Here is a 22,614-nt window from a genome sequence, read left to right as displayed (position 1 = left end):
TTGTAGTTCCACCAATTTTTGCAAAGCACTGAACTCTTCTTCTTTTTCTTAGGTCTTGACTATATGGACAGTAGTGTACTGTAACTGAAGTGTAAATCTACCGCACACTACCTGGCTTCATGAGTGGACCCAGCTACTGCACACTGAAAGTTCCATAATGTACTCTGCTTTACAATGGGAGTAGATCAAAGTGGACTGTGGAACTTTCAGTGAATGGTAGCAGGGTCCACATGACCAGTTAGTGTATGGCAGGCTAGTGCACTATAGATTTACACCCATCTTATTGTGCACTGCCCATATAGACAAGCCCATATTCTGTAATTTAGTGAATAGTCTGACACTCTATAACCTTGTGCTGTCATTCAGTAAGCAGGTACTACTGAGAGAGGTGATGATCATTCAGTAGGTGACACTCTTGCCTCTTAATCAGTATCTTAATTAAGACAGAGGTTAGACCACTGTGTTGATGGGTAAGATGCAATAGCAAGGTTCTGACTGTTGTGGTCAATGAAGATTGCATGGTATGTCTACACAGCAAAGAGAAACCCACAACTGGCCCATAACTGCTTACTCAGGCTTGCGAGTCTTGGGCTGCTGTGTAGACTTCTGGGCTTGGGCTGCAGCCTGAGATCTGAGACCCTCCCACCTCACAGGGTCCTAGAGACAAGGCCCCAGCCTGAGCCTGGAAGTCTACAGAGCAATGAAACAGCCCCACAGCCCAAGACCTGTGAGCCCAAGTCAGCAGGCATGGTACAGCCGTGGTGTCTAATGCAGTGTAGACATATCCTAGATGTGTTTATCCTGTGTCCTAGTCTAATTCCAACTTACTTAATTGGTTCTCTCTACCTAAATTCATTTTCCTATAGTTTCAGTTGGAAAGATGTTCTTTGCTTGCTGTTTTCACCTAAGGTAGTTGTGTTTTCATGACTGATAGAGATCCTGGTTGCTGTTTGTGAAGGCTTTGGGATTCTTTCAGATGAATCAATGCAAATCAACTGCAAATGCAAGATCAGCTGGTTAACAATCTTTCTTAATATTCATTGTGCAGCTAATTGCATACTTAAAATTACAGTTCAATGTAGGAAGAACCCTGACTTAATGAAGTAATTGTCACAGTCTTAACATTTGTTTATATGGAGTTTATTGCATTAATATGAAGTATGTTTAATGAACTGTCAGTTTGAGTCCTAATGAGCGTTCAACTTAAAAGTAAAGATAAAACTATAAATGTAGCACCAAACTGCACCATTTGCAGAGCTGTTTCATAGTAGCTCATCTAACAGGACTTTAGCTTCACTTTGGGTACTGGGTATCAATGGAAGAAAGGTAGAAAAAGGAAAGATAAAGTCAAAGGGGAATGGAGGGGTTGGGAGGGAAGGGGAAGGCAGCTGGTGTGAGGGGCAACATGGGATCATATTAGATTATTAAACTGCTTAAGATAGTTGATGAATTTTACTCTGCTGAATAAAACTGTGCCAGTAAGCTGAGAAGCCATGGAAGGGGGTGTGCATAGATGACTGTACATATCTCTAACACCGTCTTCAGAAGAGACAGGAAATAGTGTTTTACCACTATCTTGCTATATTTGATGTTTTTCTTTAAAGCTCCAATTCTTGGACTATTTCGATTATATTTGATTGCTTTGTAAGAGCTAGATAATAATAATATAATATTATATGAGAATTTCAGCTTAAAATTAAAGTGAGTTTCTAGCCCTCATGGTTGTGGAGATATGCTTGAAAACATGAACCTTACAGCTCAAAATCCAGAGGGCAGATAAGATCAGAATGTATTATTTTTTAAAATCTCATGATTTTTCAGGGCCTAACTCATGAATTTTGATCTCTTAGATTTGGCAATGCTGAGTAAAGAACAGATGGTATTACAGTTCCGCATGATAGGAAGCAAGGAGGGAAAAGAGTTCTGAGTTAGAGCACCAGTCAGATCGCTCCCAGATCATTTTATCTTCTTTACAATCAAATAAGCAGGGAATCCTCCTGCACTGTTCCTTCCTCCTCTATTTCTTCTAAACCCTTTTCTCCACTGGTTACTAGGCCCCAGAGGGAGGAAAAGAAGAAGAGGGACATATTGGAAAAGACCAAGGCTTTGATTATCCCCTCTCCAGTGGTTCAGGCTCAGGTAAATTTCTTGCAGAGAGGATGCGGATGACAGAGCTTTAAGCTCTGTCGTTGAACCCCTTGCTGGTGGCAAGGCTGCTCCTGCATCTCAGGATAGACCTCTGGATCCAGCTATCTCCACATCTCATGGACCTGATACTGGCCATCCTAGAAATCTGACTTCATATGTATAGGAAGTGGGTTTCACTGGGCTCTCTTCCCTCAGTATTATTCCTACTATTTGCTATTTGTCCAACCTGGAGACCGCAGGCATTTCCCAATAAGCTCCCCACTCTGTCTCTCCTGCCAAACTGTTGGTATTTGCAGATGCAGCTTATTTATGTTCCTTGCCTGTCAGCCAGACCCATCACCCCAGACTGCTGGTAAGCTCAGCATTTTGGGAATTCTCTTCTCCCTACCTCACTGTCCCCTGCATGGGAGCACTTCTAGCACTATAGTAGTTCCTTTCTTCTCCAGACTGCTACAGTCCTCGGCACTAGCATCAATTCTGCTCACTCTGTCCTCATTCTATCTGGGCTTCCAACAATCTCTTAGGTGCTCAAGCAAACTCTGTACCTGCTTTTATGCAAACTTACGACTCTTGGAATTGGGCTTTCCTTTTTTCTGTCAGAGTCTCTCCTCCTGGATGTAGTCTCATTTGCTTTCCTTACAAATAACAGTGGAAAGACAACTCTCTTGCAGAATAGCTCAGTCATCAGCAGTTAGTTGCCTGGGAGTGGAACCTCAGTATTCAGGTTTTTCAGTTAAATATAGTTAAAATTTAATTTCAACTCAGTCTGACAAATGCCAAACTTCCTTTTTTTTTGCTAGAGATACACCAAACCCAAAATTCTGGGACTGGAGCATGAAGCGACATCTTGCCTCCCCCGATCTCTCTCCACTCAAAATGTCTGAGAAATAGCAGGCAAGACAAGGAAGTGATAATTATGCTAGCTTCTTAGAGGCCCATGGCCTTTATTCTCCTATTTAATTAACCACTTCTCAAGACATCCAACCTTTTATCTTGGAGTTCATTTGTTCCAGGCCTAATCCAATCACTTGAGATGAATATGGAAATATGAGTAGTGCTGGTTCCAAGAAAAGACTGCCATGGAGGTTGCAGATGGTTTTCTTGAATAGGAAACCTTCCACTAACATGATGGCTCTTTCTATGGTTTTGTTTCTGATCAAAACATCATGAACTGTTCCTCTTCTATAAGGAATATTTTGGATTTTTATATAAGCAGGATTTGAGAGGGCTTTAAGTCAGAGAACTCTGGGTATAAGATTCTACTATTTTGGCCTTTGAGGGCCCTATTACTGACATGGATTTTAGCTTATTTCAAATAGCTTTACCATTTCTTTCTGTCACAGAGACCTTTACTTAATCCTATCACTCCAAAATGTTCCTTAGTTTTCCATGTTCTCACAGAACCTCCTGTTGATTCTATAAGCTAGGTTTGTTTCATATTCCTGACTCTGAAAGCGACTTTGTTTATAGTTATTTCTGAAAGGAGGACTGGAGAATTAAGTTCTTTGGTTATATCTCTTCCTTCCAGTTTTTCTCCAATAAACTCTGAACTCTGGCTTCCTTTGGAGCTTATTTCCACAGTGAACACCAAGTTACATTTTAATTGTTTTAGCTACCTTTTTTCCTCAGGACAAGTGTTTACATTCTTTTAGCTGTTAAAAGATTTCAGATATTTTACTTGTCTTGTTCCCAAGACTTCAGGAAAGTTAACCAGTTATTCTTTGAAAGTGTTGCCACTGCATGGTCCCACTTGTGGGACTAGTGCCTGGAATCAGTTGACAAGCAGTGTCAGACCATTCACCAACCCCTTCCCCTCCTCCATCATAGAAGATTCTAAGGTTATAAAACCACTCCAGCCATAGTTGCCCTTCAGTTCCTTCTTAATAGATGATCATGCAGCAAGCTCAGATTGCATGCAGTGGTTTGGTCTGGGATTTTTTGGTCAGTTACTCACCTTTCCTTAATTTCAGAAAGGAGAAAAAGTGACTGTCCAGCATGGGCATCATCTGGATCTGCACAGAACGGTTGCCACACTCCTACTGACGAAGGTTCCTTAAGCCTGGTCATAAATGTGTAAATCCCAGCATTGTCTTTGGAGATTGACTTGTAGGAATGGGCAGACCATCTAATACACCTCTACTGACATGGTGGCTGTTCAGGCCCAGTTGAATAAGTCTGGTGATGTAAGTGCAGCATTAACTTTTGAGATTGGCTCTTCAAAATGGCTCTATACCTTGCATAAACAGAGTCCAGGTTCCTGGTCTCCTCCATCTGATGAATTTTGGTGCTGTTGACTCTGAACTGCGAATGAAGTAGTTTGATGATCAAAATAACTAGTAATAAGATCATAAATACATCTGGATCAACCTTGTCCAGTGCTAAGGATTGAGCACCATGGACCATGGTAGTTTGGTGCTCCAATATAATCATCATGAGTGTCTCTGATCTGGTTAATTGAATATGGTGCTGAGGACCCAGCACTACTGACTCAAGAGAATCATATGCAAAGTCATTACTGTGTACTGCAGTTATACTGTTATTGGCAAGTAACCCTTCTTCTGTCTGTTTTGAAGGCTGCCTCAAGGGGACTCTGTCTTCAAAGACTACCATTGCTAGATGGATTAAAGAATGTATTTGTATAGCCTATGAGCAGGCCAACTGCTTTTTAGATAGTGTAACTAGTGGGCAGACTGAGGTGTCTGTCTCTGAGTTGTACAAGACTGTAACCTGGCCATCTCTGCAAATGTTCATCTCAGTCTCAAATGAATCTGCTGTTTGTACAGGACACCCAAATGGGTAGAAAGATGTTGAAAGTGGCATATTAAAGTACTGCTTGCTACCTTTGTCTTTAATGCTTACTCCTAGAAAGGGAAATTAGAGAGATGTATAGCAAAGGGAAATTTCTTGCAGGTAGTTCTGTTTGTTGTGGCTTCCTCTTTTCCTTTTCTCTTTCTCACTATTTTCCCATCTGAGGAAGGAGTGGAGTGCTGTTTGTTCTTTTCTTTCTCAGTTATGTCTATCCTTATTTCTGCTTTGGAAGTATCTAAGGGAGGGATCTGAACAGGTCATCTTATATGAAATGTTCCAACTCTCAAACATTTTGCTTCCTTGCTTCTTAGCAGGTGGAGCCTTAATGTCATTTGTTCTTTACAGAAGAAACTATGTCAAACAGAATTACTCATAATTATTTTCTTCCCTAAAGAATTTTGAGCTGAAGGGGAACTCTGACCCAGAAAAGTACCCGAAACAGCTAGTAACCCCTTTAGCATGTTGGGAAGTGGGAAGCTCATAAGTGCAGTAAGTGACTTTGAGATCTGATTTTATTGTCTATGTAATAATAATTATTGATTTAATTGTCATTGATTATACATGTATAGGTCCATACTCCAAGGAAAAACTAAGGATGGCCACATTGTTGATGATGTACAAATGGAAGGAAGTGTGGGAGTAGATTAGTACTTGTGTTTTATCATAGTCAGTTTGGGTTGGTGGCTGGATATCCAACAAGAGACAACTGAGAGAGCAGCAAAAATGTTGGAGGGGAGTGATAAGACACTGGAGAGAGGATATGGGATGAGTCAGAGTAGAGATAGTAATTGGGGGACCTTAACCACTCCCATGCCTCCAGAGATGCAGTATAGAAGAGGGGACCCTGGGCACCCACAGAAAGAGAGAGAGAAGAGGAAGGGGATACGTTCAAGGAAAGATTGGACAGGAAGAAGGAGAACCAGTTGAGCACAGATTCATGAAAATTAATTGTGACAATCCTATTTAGTTCAAGTAAGTGTTTCCGAACAAATAGGTTCCTTACAAATCTCTCCCATTTTCTCCAATGCTAAATTTGAAAATGAGGGATTTTAGGTGCACAGAAGTGGCACAACATTCTGACTTTTTAGATCACAGTATCTTCATATTCACAAATTTTAGTGTTTGGGGGAGCAGTATTTTTAGAGCTTCTATTTTGAGAGTTACATTCCTTTGCCACTTACACCAGCTTTCTGAAGTACTTTCATCCCATGTGTCGCACGCACACCATCTTATGTTAATATAACAGTCAAATCACTGAATAATTTGTCCTTTTAAGTCTCTTTATTCCATTATTATTCACACTGAATATGTATGAGCCTATAGAATTTAATTCTGAACAGTTTAAATGTGACCCATCAAAGAACCTAAAAGTTTTGCCTGTATTTTACCATTTGTGGGATAGTTTTTTCCATGTTTTTATAGGATTTTCCATGTTTTTACTTTTAAACATGCAGAAAATGTTCTAGTTAAAAGTACAAGATGGTTTGAATCCAGCAAGGCTCACATTACTTAAAATCATGGTGATAATATGGTTGGTAGCACTTCTCACTACAGCTGCCTCAGTATACTTTGAATGATCCCTGAATTGCCTGTGAAAGCAGCACTGCTGCTCGTATGAGGCTATCCTGGTACTGGGCCCCCAACCAATGCACTCTGATTTTGGCATCCTTTTCTCCCATTTGTGAAGTGATAATTTCTGCCATACATAAAGATGCCATAAAAGGGCAGATCCCCAACCAGTGCATTGGTGATTGAGATTAGAGTGTTGGCTATAATTGTTAACTCTGAACCCTAATGGGAAAATTGAAATGTCAACATTTTTAATACTTTCACTGTTAAGCATCTCAGCAGAAACACCAGTCCAATTGGGGATTGTGCCTGGTTCTTGATACTGTGGGGGGATTGTGAATAAAATACCTCAGGTTTTGTCTCCTAGTCTTTACCTACTCAGATTTCTTTTTAGGAATGGGAACAACACAAAGATAGAAAGTTGGTGCACAGTATCCCAATATATAGATATGTCTAGCTGAGAGCTTAACAATGGCTCAGTTATGCTGTGCAAAACAGATACAATAATGTTCTGCTATATTTGGTGATATGAGCTCAGTGGTGGTTCTAATTCCTCTATTCTCATTTATGTAGACAGACATTATTCAACATCCTCACTGGTCTTTTCTGTTCCATTAGAATCATTTTAATGTTAGCTTTCATTATTGTGTGAATTACCTTTTGTCTGTATTATTAACTGAACATACACCTTAGAAAATCTAGAGGAGTAGCATCCCCTCATAGAATATCAGGGTTGATAGGGACCTCAGGAGGTCATCTAGTCCAACCCCCTGCTCAAAGCAGAACCAATCCCCAACTAAATCATCCCAGCCAGGGCTTTGTCAAGCCTGACCTTAAAAACTTCTAAGGAAGGAGATTCCACCATCTCCCTAGGTAATGCATTCAAGTGCTTCACCACCCTCCTAGTGAAAACGTTTTTCCTAATATCCAACCTAAACCTCCCCCACTGCAACTTGAGATCATTACTCCTCGTTCTGTCATCTGCTACCACTGAGAACAGTCTAGATCCATCCTCTCTGGAACTCCCTTTCAGGAAGTTGAAAGCAGCTATCAAATCCCCCCTCAGTCTTCTCTTCCGCAGACAAAACAATCCAAGTTCCCTCAGCCTTTCCTCATAAGTCATGTGTTCTAGTCCCCTAATCATTTTTGTTGCCCTCCACTGGATGATTTCCAATTTTTCCACATCCTTCTTGTAGTGTGGGGCCCAAAACTGGACACAGTACTCCAGATGAGGCCTCACCAATGTCGAATAGAGGGGAATGATCACATCCCTCGATCTGCTGGCAATGCCCCTACTTATGCATCCCAAAATGCCATTGGCCTTCTTGGCAACAAGGGCACACGGTTGACTCATATCCAGCTTCTCATCCTCTGTAACACGTAGGTCCTTTTCTGCAGAACTGCTGCATAGCCATGTGGTCTCTAGTCTGTAGCGGTGCATGGGACTCTTTCATCCTAAGTGCAGGACTCTGCACTTGTCCTTGTTGAACCTCATCAGATTTCTTTTGGCCCAGTCCTCTAATTTGTCTAGGTTCCTCTGTATCCACCTCTCCTCCCAATTTAGTGTCATCTGCAAACTTGCTGAGGATGCAATCCATGCCATCCTCCAGATCGTTAATGAAGATATTGAACAAAACTGGCCCCAGGACCGACCCTTGGGGCACTCCACTTGATACCGGCTGCCAGCTAGACATGGAGCCATTGATCACTACTCGTTGAGCCCGACAATCTAGCCAGCTTTCTATCCACCTTATAGTCCCTTCATCCAACCCATACTTCTTTAACTTGCTGGCAAGAATACTGTGGGAGACTGTGCCAAAAGCTTTGCTAAAGTCAAGGAATAACATGTCCACTGCTTTCCCCTCATCCACAGAGCCAGTTATCTCGTCATAGAAGGCAATTAGATTAGTCAGGCATGACTTGCCCTTGGTGAATCCATGCTGACTGTTCCTGATCACTTTTCTCTCCTCTAAGTGCTTCAGAATTGATTCCTTGAGGACCTGCTCCATGATTTTTCCAGGGACTGAGGTGAGGCTGACTGACCTGTAGTTCCCAGGATCCTCCTCCTTCCCTTTTTTAAAGATGGGCACTACATTAGCCTTTTTCCAGTTGTCCGGAACCTCCCCCAATCGCCATGAGTTTTCAAAGATAATGGCCAATGGCTCTGCAATCACATCCGCCAACTCCTTTAGCACTCTTGGATGTAGCGCATCTGGCCTCATGGACTTGTGCTTGTCCAGCTTTTCTAAATAGTCCCAAACCACTTCTTTCTCCACAGAGGGCTGGTCACCTGCTGCCCAGTGTAGTAGTCTGGGAGCTGACCTTGTTCGTGAAGACAGAAGCAAAAAAAAGCATTGAGTACATTCACTTTTTCCACATCCTCTGTCAATGAGGTTGCCTCCCTCATTCGGTAAGGGACCCACACTTTCCTTGACTTTCTTCTTGTTGCTAACATACCAGAAGAAACCCTTCTTGTTACTCTTAACATCTCTTGCTAGCTGCAACTCCAAGTGTGATTTCACTCCTGCATGCCTGAGCAATATTTTTATACTCTTCCCTGGTCATTTGTCCAATCTTTCACTTCTTGTAAGCTTCTTTTTTGTGTTTAAGATCAGCAAGGATTTCACTGTTAAGCCAAGCTGGTCGTCTGCCATATTTACTATTCTTTCTACACGTTGGGATGGTTTGTCCCTGTAACTTCAATAAGGATTCTTTAAAATACAGCCAGCTCTCTTGGACTCATTTCCCCCTCACGTTATTCTCCCAGGGGATCCTGCCCATCAGTTCCCCGAGGGAGTCAAAATCTGCTTTTCTGAAGTCCAGGGTCCGTATTCTGCTGCTCTCCTTTCTTCCTTGTGTCAGGATCATGAAGTCTACCATCTCAGTCACTTCCTCCTAAGTTTCCATCCACTTTTGCTTCCCCTACTAATTCTTCCCAGTTTGTGAGCAGCAGGTCAAGAGCTCTACTCCTAGTTGATTCCTCCAGCACTTGCACCAGGAAATTGTCCCCTACACTATCCAAAAACTTCCTGGATTGTCTGTGCACCACTGTATTGCTCTCCCAGCAGATGTCAGGGTGATTGAAGTCTCCCATGAGAACCAGGGCCTGCGATCTAGTAACTTCCGTTAGTTGCCGGAAGAAAGCCTCATCCACCTCATCCCCCTGGTCCGGTGGTCTATAGCAGACTCCCACCACGACATCACCCTTGTTGCTCACACTTCTAAACTTAATCCAGAGACTCTCAGGTTTTTCTGCAGTTTCATACCGGAGCTCTGAGCAGTCATACTGATCTCTTACATACAATGTAACTCCCCCACCTTTTCTGCCCTGCCTGTCCTTCCTGAACAGTTTATATCCATCCATGATAGTACTCCAGTCATGTGAGTTATCCACCAAGTCTCTGTTATTCCAATCACATAATTCCTTGACTGTGCCAGGACTTCCAGTTCTCCCTGCTTGTTTCCCAGGCTTCTTGCATTTGTGTTTCGGCACTTGTGATAACTCGCTGATCGTCCCTCTCTCAGTTTGAGGCAGGAGCCCTCCCCTCTTGCACTCTCCTGCTCGTGCTTCCTCTTGGTATCCCACGTCCCCACTTATCTCAGGGCTTTGGTCTCCTTCCCCCGGTGAACCTAGTTTAAAGTCCTCCTCACTAGGTTAGCCAGCCTGCTTGAGAAGATGCTCTTCCCTTTCTTCGTTAGGTGGAGCCGTGTCTGCCTAGCACTCCTCCTCCTTGGAACACCATCCTATGGTCAAAGAATCCAAAGCCTTCTCTCCGACACCACCTGTGTAGCCATTCGTGGACTTCCACGATTCGACGATTCTCTAACCTCGCCTTTTTCTTCCACGGGGAGGATGGACGAGAACACCGCTTGTGCCTCAAACTCCTTTATCCTTCTTCCCAGAGCCACGTAGTCTGCAGTGATCCACTCAAAGTCATTCTTGGCAGTATCATTGGTGCCCACATGGACAAGCAGGAAGGGGTAGCGATCCAAGGGCTTGATGAGTCTCTGCAGTCTCTCTGTCACATCATGAATCCTAGCTCCTGGCAAGCAGCAGACTTCTCAGTTTTCCTGGTTGGGACAGCAGATAGATGACTCAGTCCCCCTGAGGAGAGAGTCTCCGACCACCACCACCCACCTCCTTCTCTTGGGAGTGGTGGTCGTGGAACCCCTATCCCTAGGTCAGTGCATCTCATGCCTTCCAATTGGCGGAGTCTCCTTCTGTTCCCTTCCCTCAGATGTATCATCTAGTCCACTCTCTGCAGGGTGTGGAGAGAACATGAAAATGGTTGCTTATCTGTATCTGCGTTGCTGGTACATGGACACTCCCCTTTCTTCTTCTGGAGGTCACATGCTGCCAAATTTCTTCACCGTCCTTCTGTCCCTGCTGCGCAGCCTGCTCTGAATCTTCAGAATGTTGTGTCCGTAGAAGCATATCCTGGCATCTGTCTAGGAAATCTTCAGTTTCTCTTATGCAACGCAGGGTCGATATTTGTTCCTCCAGACCTTGACCCCTCTCTTCCAATATGGAGACTAGGTTGCACTTTGTACAAACAAAGTTGCTTCTGTCCCTGTGTAGTGATGCATGTCTTTTAAAATGGCACTACACCATAGAAGCTACACAAGGTTTTTTAATGCTGACTACTTTAAAAAAATGACAAAGGACCAGTTCTTAGCTAGATTGCCAATGATATTTTTAGTAGTTCAATTTATAATAAAATATCCATATTGCTAAGAGCTTTTTATCATTGTCTACTGATAATGATTGCACATTGTCCTCAATAACATATATTCTCACTGTTTTAATGGGTTTGTCATTAAGATTTCTCCTGCGAATAATTTATCTTTAACAAGTTAATTATTTATCATTCTTCTCTAAGGAGCTCATGAAATCAGAGGTTTCTGAATTCTAAAAGTATATCCATTTATACCAGTAATTAGTTTTTCATGACATAACCAGGTGATAATAAAACTAGCCTTTGTCAATTTCTAGGCAATGCACAGAGATATAGCAGTTCATATGGAATTACAGTTAGTTTGCATAGATATCAAGTACAATATCTGGTTTTAAAAAATGTTAAGTGTCCTTATCTTTATAATTATTTTTAAAATGTAATTTATTCAAGAGCTCTGTCTACTTTGTAAACTGAGCCCAGTAGTTTAGTTTGCAGGGGTTGAAAGTGAATCAAACAGCTAAAGAGTCACTTGGAAGGTTCGAGTTTGACCTCAAACCACAAAGAGAAACGCCCAGCAACAAACTTGCTCCTCTTGCAATTATCCTCTCTACCCACCCTTGCTCTCACAAGCTCAAAGTCACTCCAACAAGACCCTGACCCTATTATCTGAAAATAGCCAACACGGTAAGAGGAGGAGACCACATGGCTTTTTGGGGACAGGAAGGAAGTGGCTGTTAGAGAAGGGGAGGGGAGAGTACTATAGGAAGTTTCCTTGATGTGCCAGCCACTTCCATGCAGGTTGCAGAATTTTTTTGAGCATAGACTGACAGTAACAGATTCAGATGTCCAACTCAATACTCAGTTTGAGTAGCATTAGATTTGATGTGAGTAATTAACACTAACACAGCTCTAGTGTAACTGTTTAGCCAGTTGCTCAATCACGCTTTTGATTCAGTGTTAAAAATGTTCAAGACCAAATAACCAGGCTAAATGATACAATACGAAAGAGAGACATATATACCCTCTTTCTGGGAAGCAATTCGTATCTTACCATGTTCACCTTATGCAGGTGTGCTTAAAAGATATATCCTCAAAACCACTTATATTTCATAGAATCAGAACTGGAAGGGACCTCGAGAGGTCATCTAGTCCAGTCCCCTGCACTCAAGGCAGGATTGCATATTATCTAGACCATCCCTGACAGGTGTTTGTCCAACCTGCTCTTAAAAATCCCCAGTGATGGAGATTCAACAATCTCCCTAGGCAATTTATTCCAGTGCTTAACCACTCTGACAGAAAGTTTTTCCTAATGTCCAACCTACATCACCCTTGCTGCAATTTAAGCCCATTGCTGCTTGTCCTATCCTCAGAGGTTAAGAAGAACAATTTTTCTCCCTCCTCCTTGTAACAACCTTTTATGTACTTGAAAACTGTTATCATGTCCCCTCTCAGTCTTCTCTTCTCCAGACTAAACAAACCCAATTTTTTCAATCTTCCCTCATAGGTCATGTTTTCTAGAGCTTTAATCATTTTTGTTGCTCTTCTCTGGACTTTCTCCAATTTGTCCACATCTTTCCTGAAATGTGGCACCCAGAACTGGAAACAATACTCCAGTTGAGGCCTAATCAGCACGGAATAGAATGGAAGAATTACTTCTCGTGTCTTGCTTACAATACTCCTTCTAATACATGCCAGAATGATGATTGCTTTTTTTGCAACAGAGTTACACTGTTGACTCATATACAGCTTGTGATCCACTATGACCCCCAGATCCCTTTCTGCAGTACTCCTTCTTAGGCAGTCATTTCCTGTTTTGTCTGTGTGCAACTGATTGTTCCTTCTTAAGTGAAGTACTTTGCATTTGTCCTTATTGAATTTCATCCTGTTTACTTCAGACCATTTCTCCAGTTTGTCCAGATCATTTTGAATTTTAATCCTATTCTCCAAAGATCATGCAACCCCTCCCAGCTTGGTATTATCCACAAACTTTATAAGTGTACTCTCTATGCCATTATCTAAATCATTGATGAATATATTGAACAGAACAGGATCCAGAACCGATCCCTGTGGGACCCCACTCATTATACCCTCCAGTATGACTGTGAACCACTGATAACTACTCTTTGGGAATGATTTTCCAACCAGTCATGCACACTACCTTATAGTACCTCCCTCTAGGTTGTATTTCCTTAGTTTCTTTATGAGAAGGTCATGCGAGACAGTATCAAAAGCCTTACTAAAGTCAAGATATACCACATCTACCACTCCCCTCATCCACAAGGCTTGTTACACTGTCAAAGAAAGCTATCAGGTTGGTTTGACACGATTTGTTCTTGACAAATCCATGCTGACTGTTATTTATCACCTTATTATCTTCTAGGTGTTTGCAAATTGATTGCTTAATTATTTGCTCCATTATCTTTCCGGGTACAGAAGTTAAGCTGACTGGTCTGTAATTCCCTATGTTGTCCTTATTTCCCTTTTTATAGATGGGCACTATATTTGCCCTTTTCCAGTCTTCTGGAATGTCTCCCGTCTTCCATGACTTTTCAAAGATGATTGCTAATGGCTCAGATATCTCCTCAGTCAGCTCCTTGAGTATTCTAGAATGCATTTCATCAGGCCCTCGTGATTTGAAGCCATCTAACTTGTCTAAGTAATTTTTGACTTGTTCTTTCCCTATTTTAGACTCTGATCCTAACTCATTTTTGCTGGCATTCACTATGTTAGACATCCAATCGCCACCAACCTTCCTGCTTTCTTTCAAGTGAGAAAGAATGTTATATGTCACCTTAAGATCCAAACCACCAGTTTTACCAGTTCCTTAACTTGTTATTCTGTAGTTTTTCTTATCTCTGTTTCAGATACTACATTTTAAACCAGTTGCCCTTGAAGGTACCTGTGCTGGGACATAGAACGAATATATCTTGCCTTTGACAATTTGTCTATTTTCTTTACAGTCATTAATATACAATGGTATTCCACCACCTTTACCTTTATTTCTGTCTTTCCTGAACAGCACATGCCCTTCATTACCTGTATTCCTGTGATGACTGCTATTCCACCATGTTTCCATTATCCCTTTGGTGTCTGATTTCACTTCCTGCACCAGTAGTTCCAGTTCCTCCATTTTGTTACCCAGGCTTCTTCCATTGATGTACAGAAATCTTAGTTATTTCCACTAGGCCTTACCCAGATTTTTCACCCTATTAGATGCAGTCATTTTACTGCCAGCATCACCTACCTGACTGTTACTCGTACCCTCTGTTATTCCTTTCTCCATTGCTGTATCCTCTTTTACTTGATTTTTCCTCCTGCTCAGAATTAGAATCAGGTGTGAAGATTACACGTGCATCTCCCAACTGTCTCCCCTGAAGTCCTAGTTTAAAGCTCTTTTAATAGCTTGTGTCAACCTCCATCCCAGAAGTCTATTACCCTCCCTCCTCAGCTAGCGTCCATCCCATGAAAACAATCTTCTGTCCATGAATGACTCCCAGTGGTCAAACATCCCAAAGCCTTCCTTAGAGTACCACTGCCTGTTGATTATCAGAATCTTGTCTCACCTTCACTTTTCTTCTCTAGGGTCAGGTAGAATCCAAATGAAGATCACCTGAGCCTCCATTTGTTTAAATGTCTTCCCCAGCCTGATGTAGTCTTGATGACTCCCTGGCGACCATCTAGTAGTATCATTTGTTCCCACATGATGGACAATCAGTGGATTCTTTCCTGCTCCCATTATTATCCTCTTCAGTCTGAGGTCTACATCCTGTATCTTAGGTTCCAGCAGACAACAGCTCTGGAGAAAGGCCTGTCTGTTCTTTTTTTGTAGGGAGTCCCCAGTCACATAGACCTGCCTCTTCCTGGTATTGGTGTGATTCTCTGGCCTTCCCCTTTATTTCTTGCTGCAAGTCATCTAGTCTTCTGTTCTCCCTGGCAATCTTCTGTGAGTAATCCTCTATCCTTCTGGGCTTCAAACAATGGCTTTCTTGTAGGACTAGCTGTTCTTCTCTTCGTCTTTGTTCTCCCATCTTCTGTAACTGCGTCTTCTCCTCTTCATTTTCCAACTCAGCGAACCTGTTCCTCAGCTCTGCTTCTCCTTCACTAGCCAGTCTTTTCATCTGCCTTGTTCTTGTAGTCAAATGTTTCCACTGGCTGCTTTCTCATCCAGCCATCCAACTCTCACAGTTCTCTTGTTCAGCATGCATCTGCAAGTTTGTGGTTTCCCTTCAGCCTCCTCTCTCCTTCCCTCCACCATCCACTCAAATCCCCAGTGAAACTCAATCATAGTGCCTAGCTGCATATTCAAACCTCTTCTCTTCTATTCCATCAGCTCTCTCAGGCAGCATTTCATACAAATGAAGGACCTTTCAGGTACCCTATCAAAAATAATGTATACCCCATGGCTTCCACATCTAGTCTATTTAATTTTCTTCCATTCTTCAGATCACTATCTTTGTAGCTGGCATAACCTTTCATCCTAAACTCCTGTTAAGAAGAAAAAAAAACACCACCATACCCATTTTTCCACAAATTCCCACTCAAACTCCCCGGTTTTCAACTCTGTTTGCTGGTTCCTGTGCTGCTGACTGGCCAGCTGCCTGCTTTTATAGCCCTCCCCCTAATCAAGGTTCAGCTGTGATCAAAATGTCTGCTTCTTGCACAATACATTGCTCCCTATAAGACTTTGCAAACTGAAAGCAAACCAGCAAGCATACACATTGAAACACTGAAATCCACAATCATTCGGCACAATTTGGATGTTCTTTATTTTGTGTGTGCATATGTGCGTGTATAAATTCAACAACACTAAAAGATTGTTTAAAGAAAAAAGAATTACTGCTTTTTCTAGCAAGATAGAAGAGCAGGTAGTCGTGCTGAACTGCCTTAATGCTTAGAGCGTCATTTATGCAGCAGGAATAATGAACTAAGAGGCAAACAGCAAGGCCCTGTGAAGCTAAATGAACATTTAGCAGGTGAGTCATAGAATAGAGAAATGGAAAAGTCTCCAATTTATTATCGTTAAAACAAACAATAGCCTGCATTCTAATTTTAAAACACTCAGCACTGTTGACACTGTCAACATGGCAAAATAATCCTATTTTAGGCCCCCCTTTTCTGAAATTTGCATGCTGATGTGATCAACATACAATAGTTCCCAGGTGTATGAGGTGATGTGATGATCCATGCTAGTGTGTGCTTTGCTTGCCTTGTAAAATAAGGAGAAGCAAAGTTTAGAGAACAATGTTGTGCAGAAAAAGGTAATTTTGAGTACAGAATATATGACTATACCAAACATTTTCCTTCAGAGTAAATAATGGTGAGTAAATACTCAAGCTAGCTAAGGAAACTTAGGAGATAATTCTTGAAGCTCTTTCTTTATTTCAAGGATACTGTACAAATATATGAAAATATGGCACAAGAGTCTTTTCTGTAACCTATGTATTTTCTTGGGCCTTAAAATATCCCATGGTCTGAGTGTCTAGATCCTTGTTCTTCAGAAGGTCCCTGCTCTTTTCTGCTGTGTTGTTCAGATACATTCCCCTCCAGCTCTTCCCCTGAAGAGTCCTCCTAGGATTTTCAAGGAGATTGTTTCTACAGAACTGTTCTTTGATGAGGAACACAACATGTGGCTATCATGGGAATGATAACACTGACAGCAAAGACGACAAGATTGACAGTGTCAATGGAATTTGGAGATTTTTAGCCTTTCCTGGGAAGAAAATATGCTCAGAATCTCATTTTCTTCTAAAACACTTACACTATCTAACAGAAATTATAGAAAGAAAAGGAGTAATTGTGGCACCTTAGAGACTAACAAATTTATTTGAGCATAAGCTTTTGTGAGCTACAGCTCACTTCATCAGATGCACCCGATGAAGTGAGCTGTAGCTCCCGAAAGCTTATGCTCAAATAAATTTGTTAGACTCTAAGGTGTCACAATTACTCCTTTTCTTTTTGCGAATACAGACTAACACGGCTACTACTCTGAAACCAGAAATTACAGAATAACTCACTATGATAAATATGGAGTGCTATAGTACCTGTTACCCAAGCATCTCAAACATACATGCATTATGTTCCATAATATCTCTCTGAGGTAGGTAAGTATTGTTACAACTGTTTTACAGATGGGAAACTAAGGCCCAGAGAGATTAACTGACTTTTGATTAGCTTTACACAAGCAGGTTGGTGTCAGAGCTGGGAATAGAACCTGATTCAAAGTTAAGGAGTACTCCTTTTCTTTTTGCGAATACAGACTAACACGGCTGCTACTCTGAAACCTGTGATTCAAAGTTGTGTGTGATAGCTTCTAGGCAATATTCTCTACTGATCTAGTCTGTTTCATATTCATTAAGAACTACTAGGAAATAGAAAACCACTTTGGGTTTTTTACCCACGAAAGCTTATGCCCAAATAAATCTGTTAGTCTTTAAGGTGCCACCGGACTCCTCGTTGTTTTTGTGGATATAGACTAACACGGCTACCCCTGATAGGACATAGAAATTCATCATATTCAAGGGATATTTACAACACAGTACCAACCTTCAACATGAATGACAATCATATAAATTAATGCCATGCAGGCAAAGGTGCCCAGTACATCAGATATTAGTTATATTTTGTAATGTATTGTAGGAAAAACAATAGCTTATACTGTATATTTGGACCTGAAACCACAGCCCTATATTTGGCTTCATCCAATCTCATACTTTCACTCCTTTATGATACTTCATGAAGAGGTCCCTGCTGGAAAACAGTGGATATTGATATACTGATATACAAAAAAAATGTTGTTTACTCGTGGCAGAATTCATGTTTCTTTTACTGCATAAAATCTACTAAAAATTATGTAAACAGTACATAAATATTTCAAAAATTCTATAATACACTTTTTTTTTGCACATTGAGACCATTGTTTACATTTATATATCATTTTTTTAATCCCTTTTAGCATTTAGCTTTATAGGATGATAGAAGGTATATTCATAAATACAAATTAAAAATTCATAGCTTTTTTTAAACTTAAATGCTCAAATGGAAAAGCAGGGAAAAAAATGTATGCAAAATAACCAAGAATCCTGAAAAATATCTCAAAGCAGTTTTCAACAAGAGACACAAGTGAAATCCCTTCAGAGTTAGTGATACTGTTCCTTGTGTTATAATTATCATTTATAATAATTTGGGAACTTCAGTTCCTCTCAGTGGAACTATTGGTAATTCAAACAAATGATATTTTATCTTTAATTAATCCCTCAAAGAAGTCACATTTTGTTGTCCAATGATATTCTCTCTCCTATCCCCCTGCCCGCAAAAATTAAACAGCTGCAGTTATAACACTGAGGATGCAGTTTGTAATTATTCCACGACTATTATTTCTCTTCCTACAGAGAAATGCAATGATAATTCAGTGGCAAGGATAATTAAAAATTATCAATTTTGTTTAGAAGACAAGAAAAATTATACCATTACATTAGTATTTTCAAATTCCTCTGGTTACTCTATATCTTTAGAAATAAAATAAGCATTTCATCTCTATTATACAAAATAAGCAATAAATAAATAAATAACAGCATCAGCAGCATCATTTCTGTCCAAGAAAAATCAAATATAATTTATAAATGATGCTCCTATTTGCAAGGAATGGACTGTAATGCAGTTCCATTTTAATAGACCATTTCAGTTTAACACAAGACTTCCTTCATGTTTAAATAAGTTAAATGGAAATCTTTCAAAGTTCCATTATGGGCTGTCTCCTCAGGTTGGCTGGCAGTTAAAGAACCTTGTAAATGCATTGCGGGAAGACCCAAATGGAGTGATCTTAACCTTGAAGAAACGTCCTCAAAACACCCTGGTTTCTGCTCCTGCACTTCTGAAGAATGTGAGGTGGAAGCCTCTAGCACTTCAGGTAAGAAGGTTGTTGAAACTGTAGTGTTTTATGGTAAATGCTATCTTTTGTTAAAGAGCAAGGTGGTAGAGTGGTTATTCCTTCCAAACAGAAGCTACAGTTATAACTGTAGTACAGTTCATAATGACATAATGACTGGTACTGTAAGCCTGTGACAGAGCAATAAAATTAGTGAAACGGCTGGGTCACGCTCATGGCCCAAGGATCATCACTCTGGAACAACCAGGCTAATTGTTTTTCCTCCACATCTTTGTATGAGTGGGGATCAAAGGAGTCAAAAGAGAGAGAGAACAGCTGCAAACAATATATCTAACGGTTCTGACCCAACTCCAACTCAGTTGCTTACTGTCTCCAGCAAAAGCAATACAGTCCTTCCAATTATTCTACATTTCCATCATATCCCAGCAAGTCTTTTGTAATCTTTTTAAGAGGGGATCCCAATCCCTTTGGATTTCTGACGTGGTCTATTTATTTTCCACATTTTTGGCCAACAGGATTATGGTTCATTTGCAGAAACAGTAATACTTTTATGTTTGCTTGTTCCATGGAAGCCTGCCAATATGAAAATAAGCAGTTATAAAGAATAATGGTTGGTCTGCTTGTCAGCTTGGTTGTCCTCAACATGCTAAAAGTTTCCTATGCTTTCCCGTGATTTGTAGCTCGAAAACATTGACATATGTGGTAGAAACTGACCCACCAAAAAACTTAAAAGGAAAACTACTAAAGGCAACTTTCCTGAATAAGCAAATGGATATGGCTGCCTATTTCTACCTTTTAAAATTGTATAAGATTCACTAAGAAGTTTCTGCACTTTTATGATGTGCAAACCAAGTTTGGAGATTTTGTTGGATCATTCAAAAAAAAAAGTGAATAGTTTTCTTAAACCAGTCTAAATAAATAAACTTGTTTATTATGTCCCATATTTCTCTTTCCTTAATCACAACCAAAGACTGTGTCCTCCCTTCTGCCTCTACATCTTTCCCAACTTTTATTCTCAACAATGATCACATCCCCATTAGCTCTCTAGCTGATCTTCACAGTCTGGAAGCTCTGACATTTGTTCAGTTTCTTTTTCCCTCTCAAAGCTAACACCTGGACTGAGTAACCTGCCCCTAAGAGGGACTTTCTGACACACAAAATATTCAAAACATTGCAGTTTTTTCTAAAAGTAGGTCACAAAAATCAAACTTTCCTATCCACTAGAATGCTTGAAGACCTAAAGAAAAAGGCAGCTATTCATTTAGTTAATTTGAAACCTTCTTGGACAGCAAAATAGAGTTGACAAGTAGAGATCCCTCCTTTGTGCCAGCACATTAATTATGTAGTTAAAGAACCTGAAAAGAAACAGAACACAGGTCCAAGAAGCTCCATCAGAATGGAAGTGATCAGTGCTATTGTATATAGCATTCAGTTTCCTCTACGATACAATGGGCGGCTGCATTGTCACCACAGCCATGATAGTTGGCTGAATGGGAGCACATTAAACTAGTTCACTAGTGATCAGTAGTTTCTGCTTTTGTGGTGCGCCTCATTGAGGAAACCAGAATTAAATATTTTGTATTATGTTATTCCATGCATTTTCTTCACTTAGGGACCAGCAAGGCATGCTGTATTTATCATTGTCTCTACTAGATCATGCTTCTCCAATAAGGAGGAAATATTAAAGATGAAGGAAATTGGTAAAATTGTACATTGCTATTTCTCACATTTTTTCCAGAGTAATGCCACTGTTCTTCATGAGTAACCTCTAAGAGCAGATTTTTGTCAAACAAGATGCCTGAAACCATTGAAGCTAGATTTAGCTTTGTTTTTTCCTCCCAGTGTCTTTCTTTTTTTAGGCATTCAGATGCCACAGTGATGAAGACTGTATAAGAGCCTAGATAGATTTCAAAATACCAGTTTTTTATTTCATCTATCTCTTACCGCAAGGAGACACCAAAAAATGCCAGACCTAACTTGTGATATATTTTCCAGGCATTTGATTTATGCACATGCAAATATTTTATGCCTATGTAAATTAGGTAATTGTGCCACCAGGGTAACTTCCCAATCTGAAAATAAATGACTACTTTTGTGCACAGATGCAGGCTTTAAGTGCAGAAGTGGATTCTGAGAACAAAATATATGGTACACTGGCTGAAACTGTGGCCCTGTACACTATGTCTTGCGAATTGACTCTCTCATGAACTGAAGAATTCTTTATTTTTTTAAAGAATACCTTGCTTCCCTCCCAAGATTCACAGAAATTAAATATTATGCAGTGAGATTCTACTGTAGCGGTAATCTCTCTGCCAAGAAACTGTTTAATGGAGACTCATGGTCATGTTAACACGAATTCAAACAAACCTCAAGGCATAAAAGAGATGATTAGTTTATAGAATCCTGTGACAGATCCGGATGAACACTCTCGCTGTAGGACACAAACTGCTGTGAGGGGATCTAGCAGCTGAATCCTGGGTGTTTTAAGCCTCTGGAGCCTATACAAAGGCTCTGCCCTGGCCTTGGGGCTTCTAGACACACTCTTGAGGTGAAAAGAAAAGGAGAACTTGTGGCACCTGAGAGACTAACAAATTTATTAGAGCATAAGCTTTCGTGAGCTACAGCTCACTTCATCGGATGCATTTGGTGGAAAAAAAACTCTTGAGGTACAGAGTATCCCTTTATGGGAGCTGTGACTATGTGGCCCACTGCCTAGCACCTGGGATCAGTTTCGACTCCTCAGATTCCCTTGTAGCTGAAACTTGCCTTCTCCCAGAGCTCCATCCGTATGCATATTCTGGGCCCATGGTTTACCTCTTCCGGAGGCATGTGGTGGTAGGTGTAACAAATATCACACACAGACTTACTTCACACAGGATTCTAAAACAGTTCCTCTTTACTAAACCCAAGAAATACACAAATCATCACAGAGCCCTTTTGTCAATCTCACAGAATGAATCCTTTTGGGAATCCTTTTAAGCTACTGTAGTGATATATAGAAATCTGCATTATGAAACATTTGAAACATTATGAAACCATATCATGGATTTACCTACACTTGGCCTAAGTACTACTTTCACAGTGCACAACAGAAAGACAAATATTACAGTGTTACTAAGTCTCAAGATTTTCTTGGGAATCTCACAATAACTGATATTTTTCTTAAAGCCTGAGCTCCTGGAGGCATGTGGTTAGGTGAAAAAAAATCTCTTCTTACATTTTAAAAAAGGAAGTTTGTAGCCCTCATGGTTGCAGAGAAAAGCTTGCAGATATGAATCAAATTTTTTTTAAAAAACACTTATGATTTCAAATCATATCTAAAGATTTTGGGGAGCCTTACTCAGATTTTTGAATGCTTGAGGTTGGTGACATTGATATTTAATCTACATGTTCATTCTCACCAGCTCAAATCATCTCCCGCAGAAATATTTGATGTAACATATGTGCATTTACCCCATTTTTGGTCACAGTGGGAGCTGGATTAGGCTCTACGTGAATGAGGTAATATTTGGTAGGTTGGCATTAGCT

At 40.6% G+C, this 22,614-nt stretch overlaps 1 protein-coding gene across 1 annotated transcript in view; it reads left to right on the top strand.

Moving 5' to 3' along the window:
* Positions 1 to 22,614, top strand: part of LOC119861898 (connector enhancer of kinase suppressor of ras 2-like) — a 479,757-nt gene that overhangs the window by 264,046 nt on the left and 193,097 nt on the right. The window contains exon 10 of the mRNA XM_043492113.1: positions 18,961 to 19,107. Coding sequence (XP_043348048.1) covers positions 18,961 to 19,107 — 147 coding nt within the window. The remainder of the gene's footprint in view (positions 1 to 18,960; positions 19,108 to 22,614) is intronic.

The sequence above is a fragment of the Dermochelys coriacea genome, chromosome 9 (genome assembly GCF_009764565.3).
Source record: "Dermochelys coriacea isolate rDerCor1 chromosome 9, rDerCor1.pri.v4, whole genome shotgun sequence".
Lineage (NCBI taxonomy): Eukaryota > Metazoa > Chordata > Testudines > Dermochelyidae > Dermochelys > Dermochelys coriacea.
The sequence above is the reverse complement of the archived record's forward strand: the minus strand, read 5'-3'. Positions and strand labels throughout refer to the sequence as shown.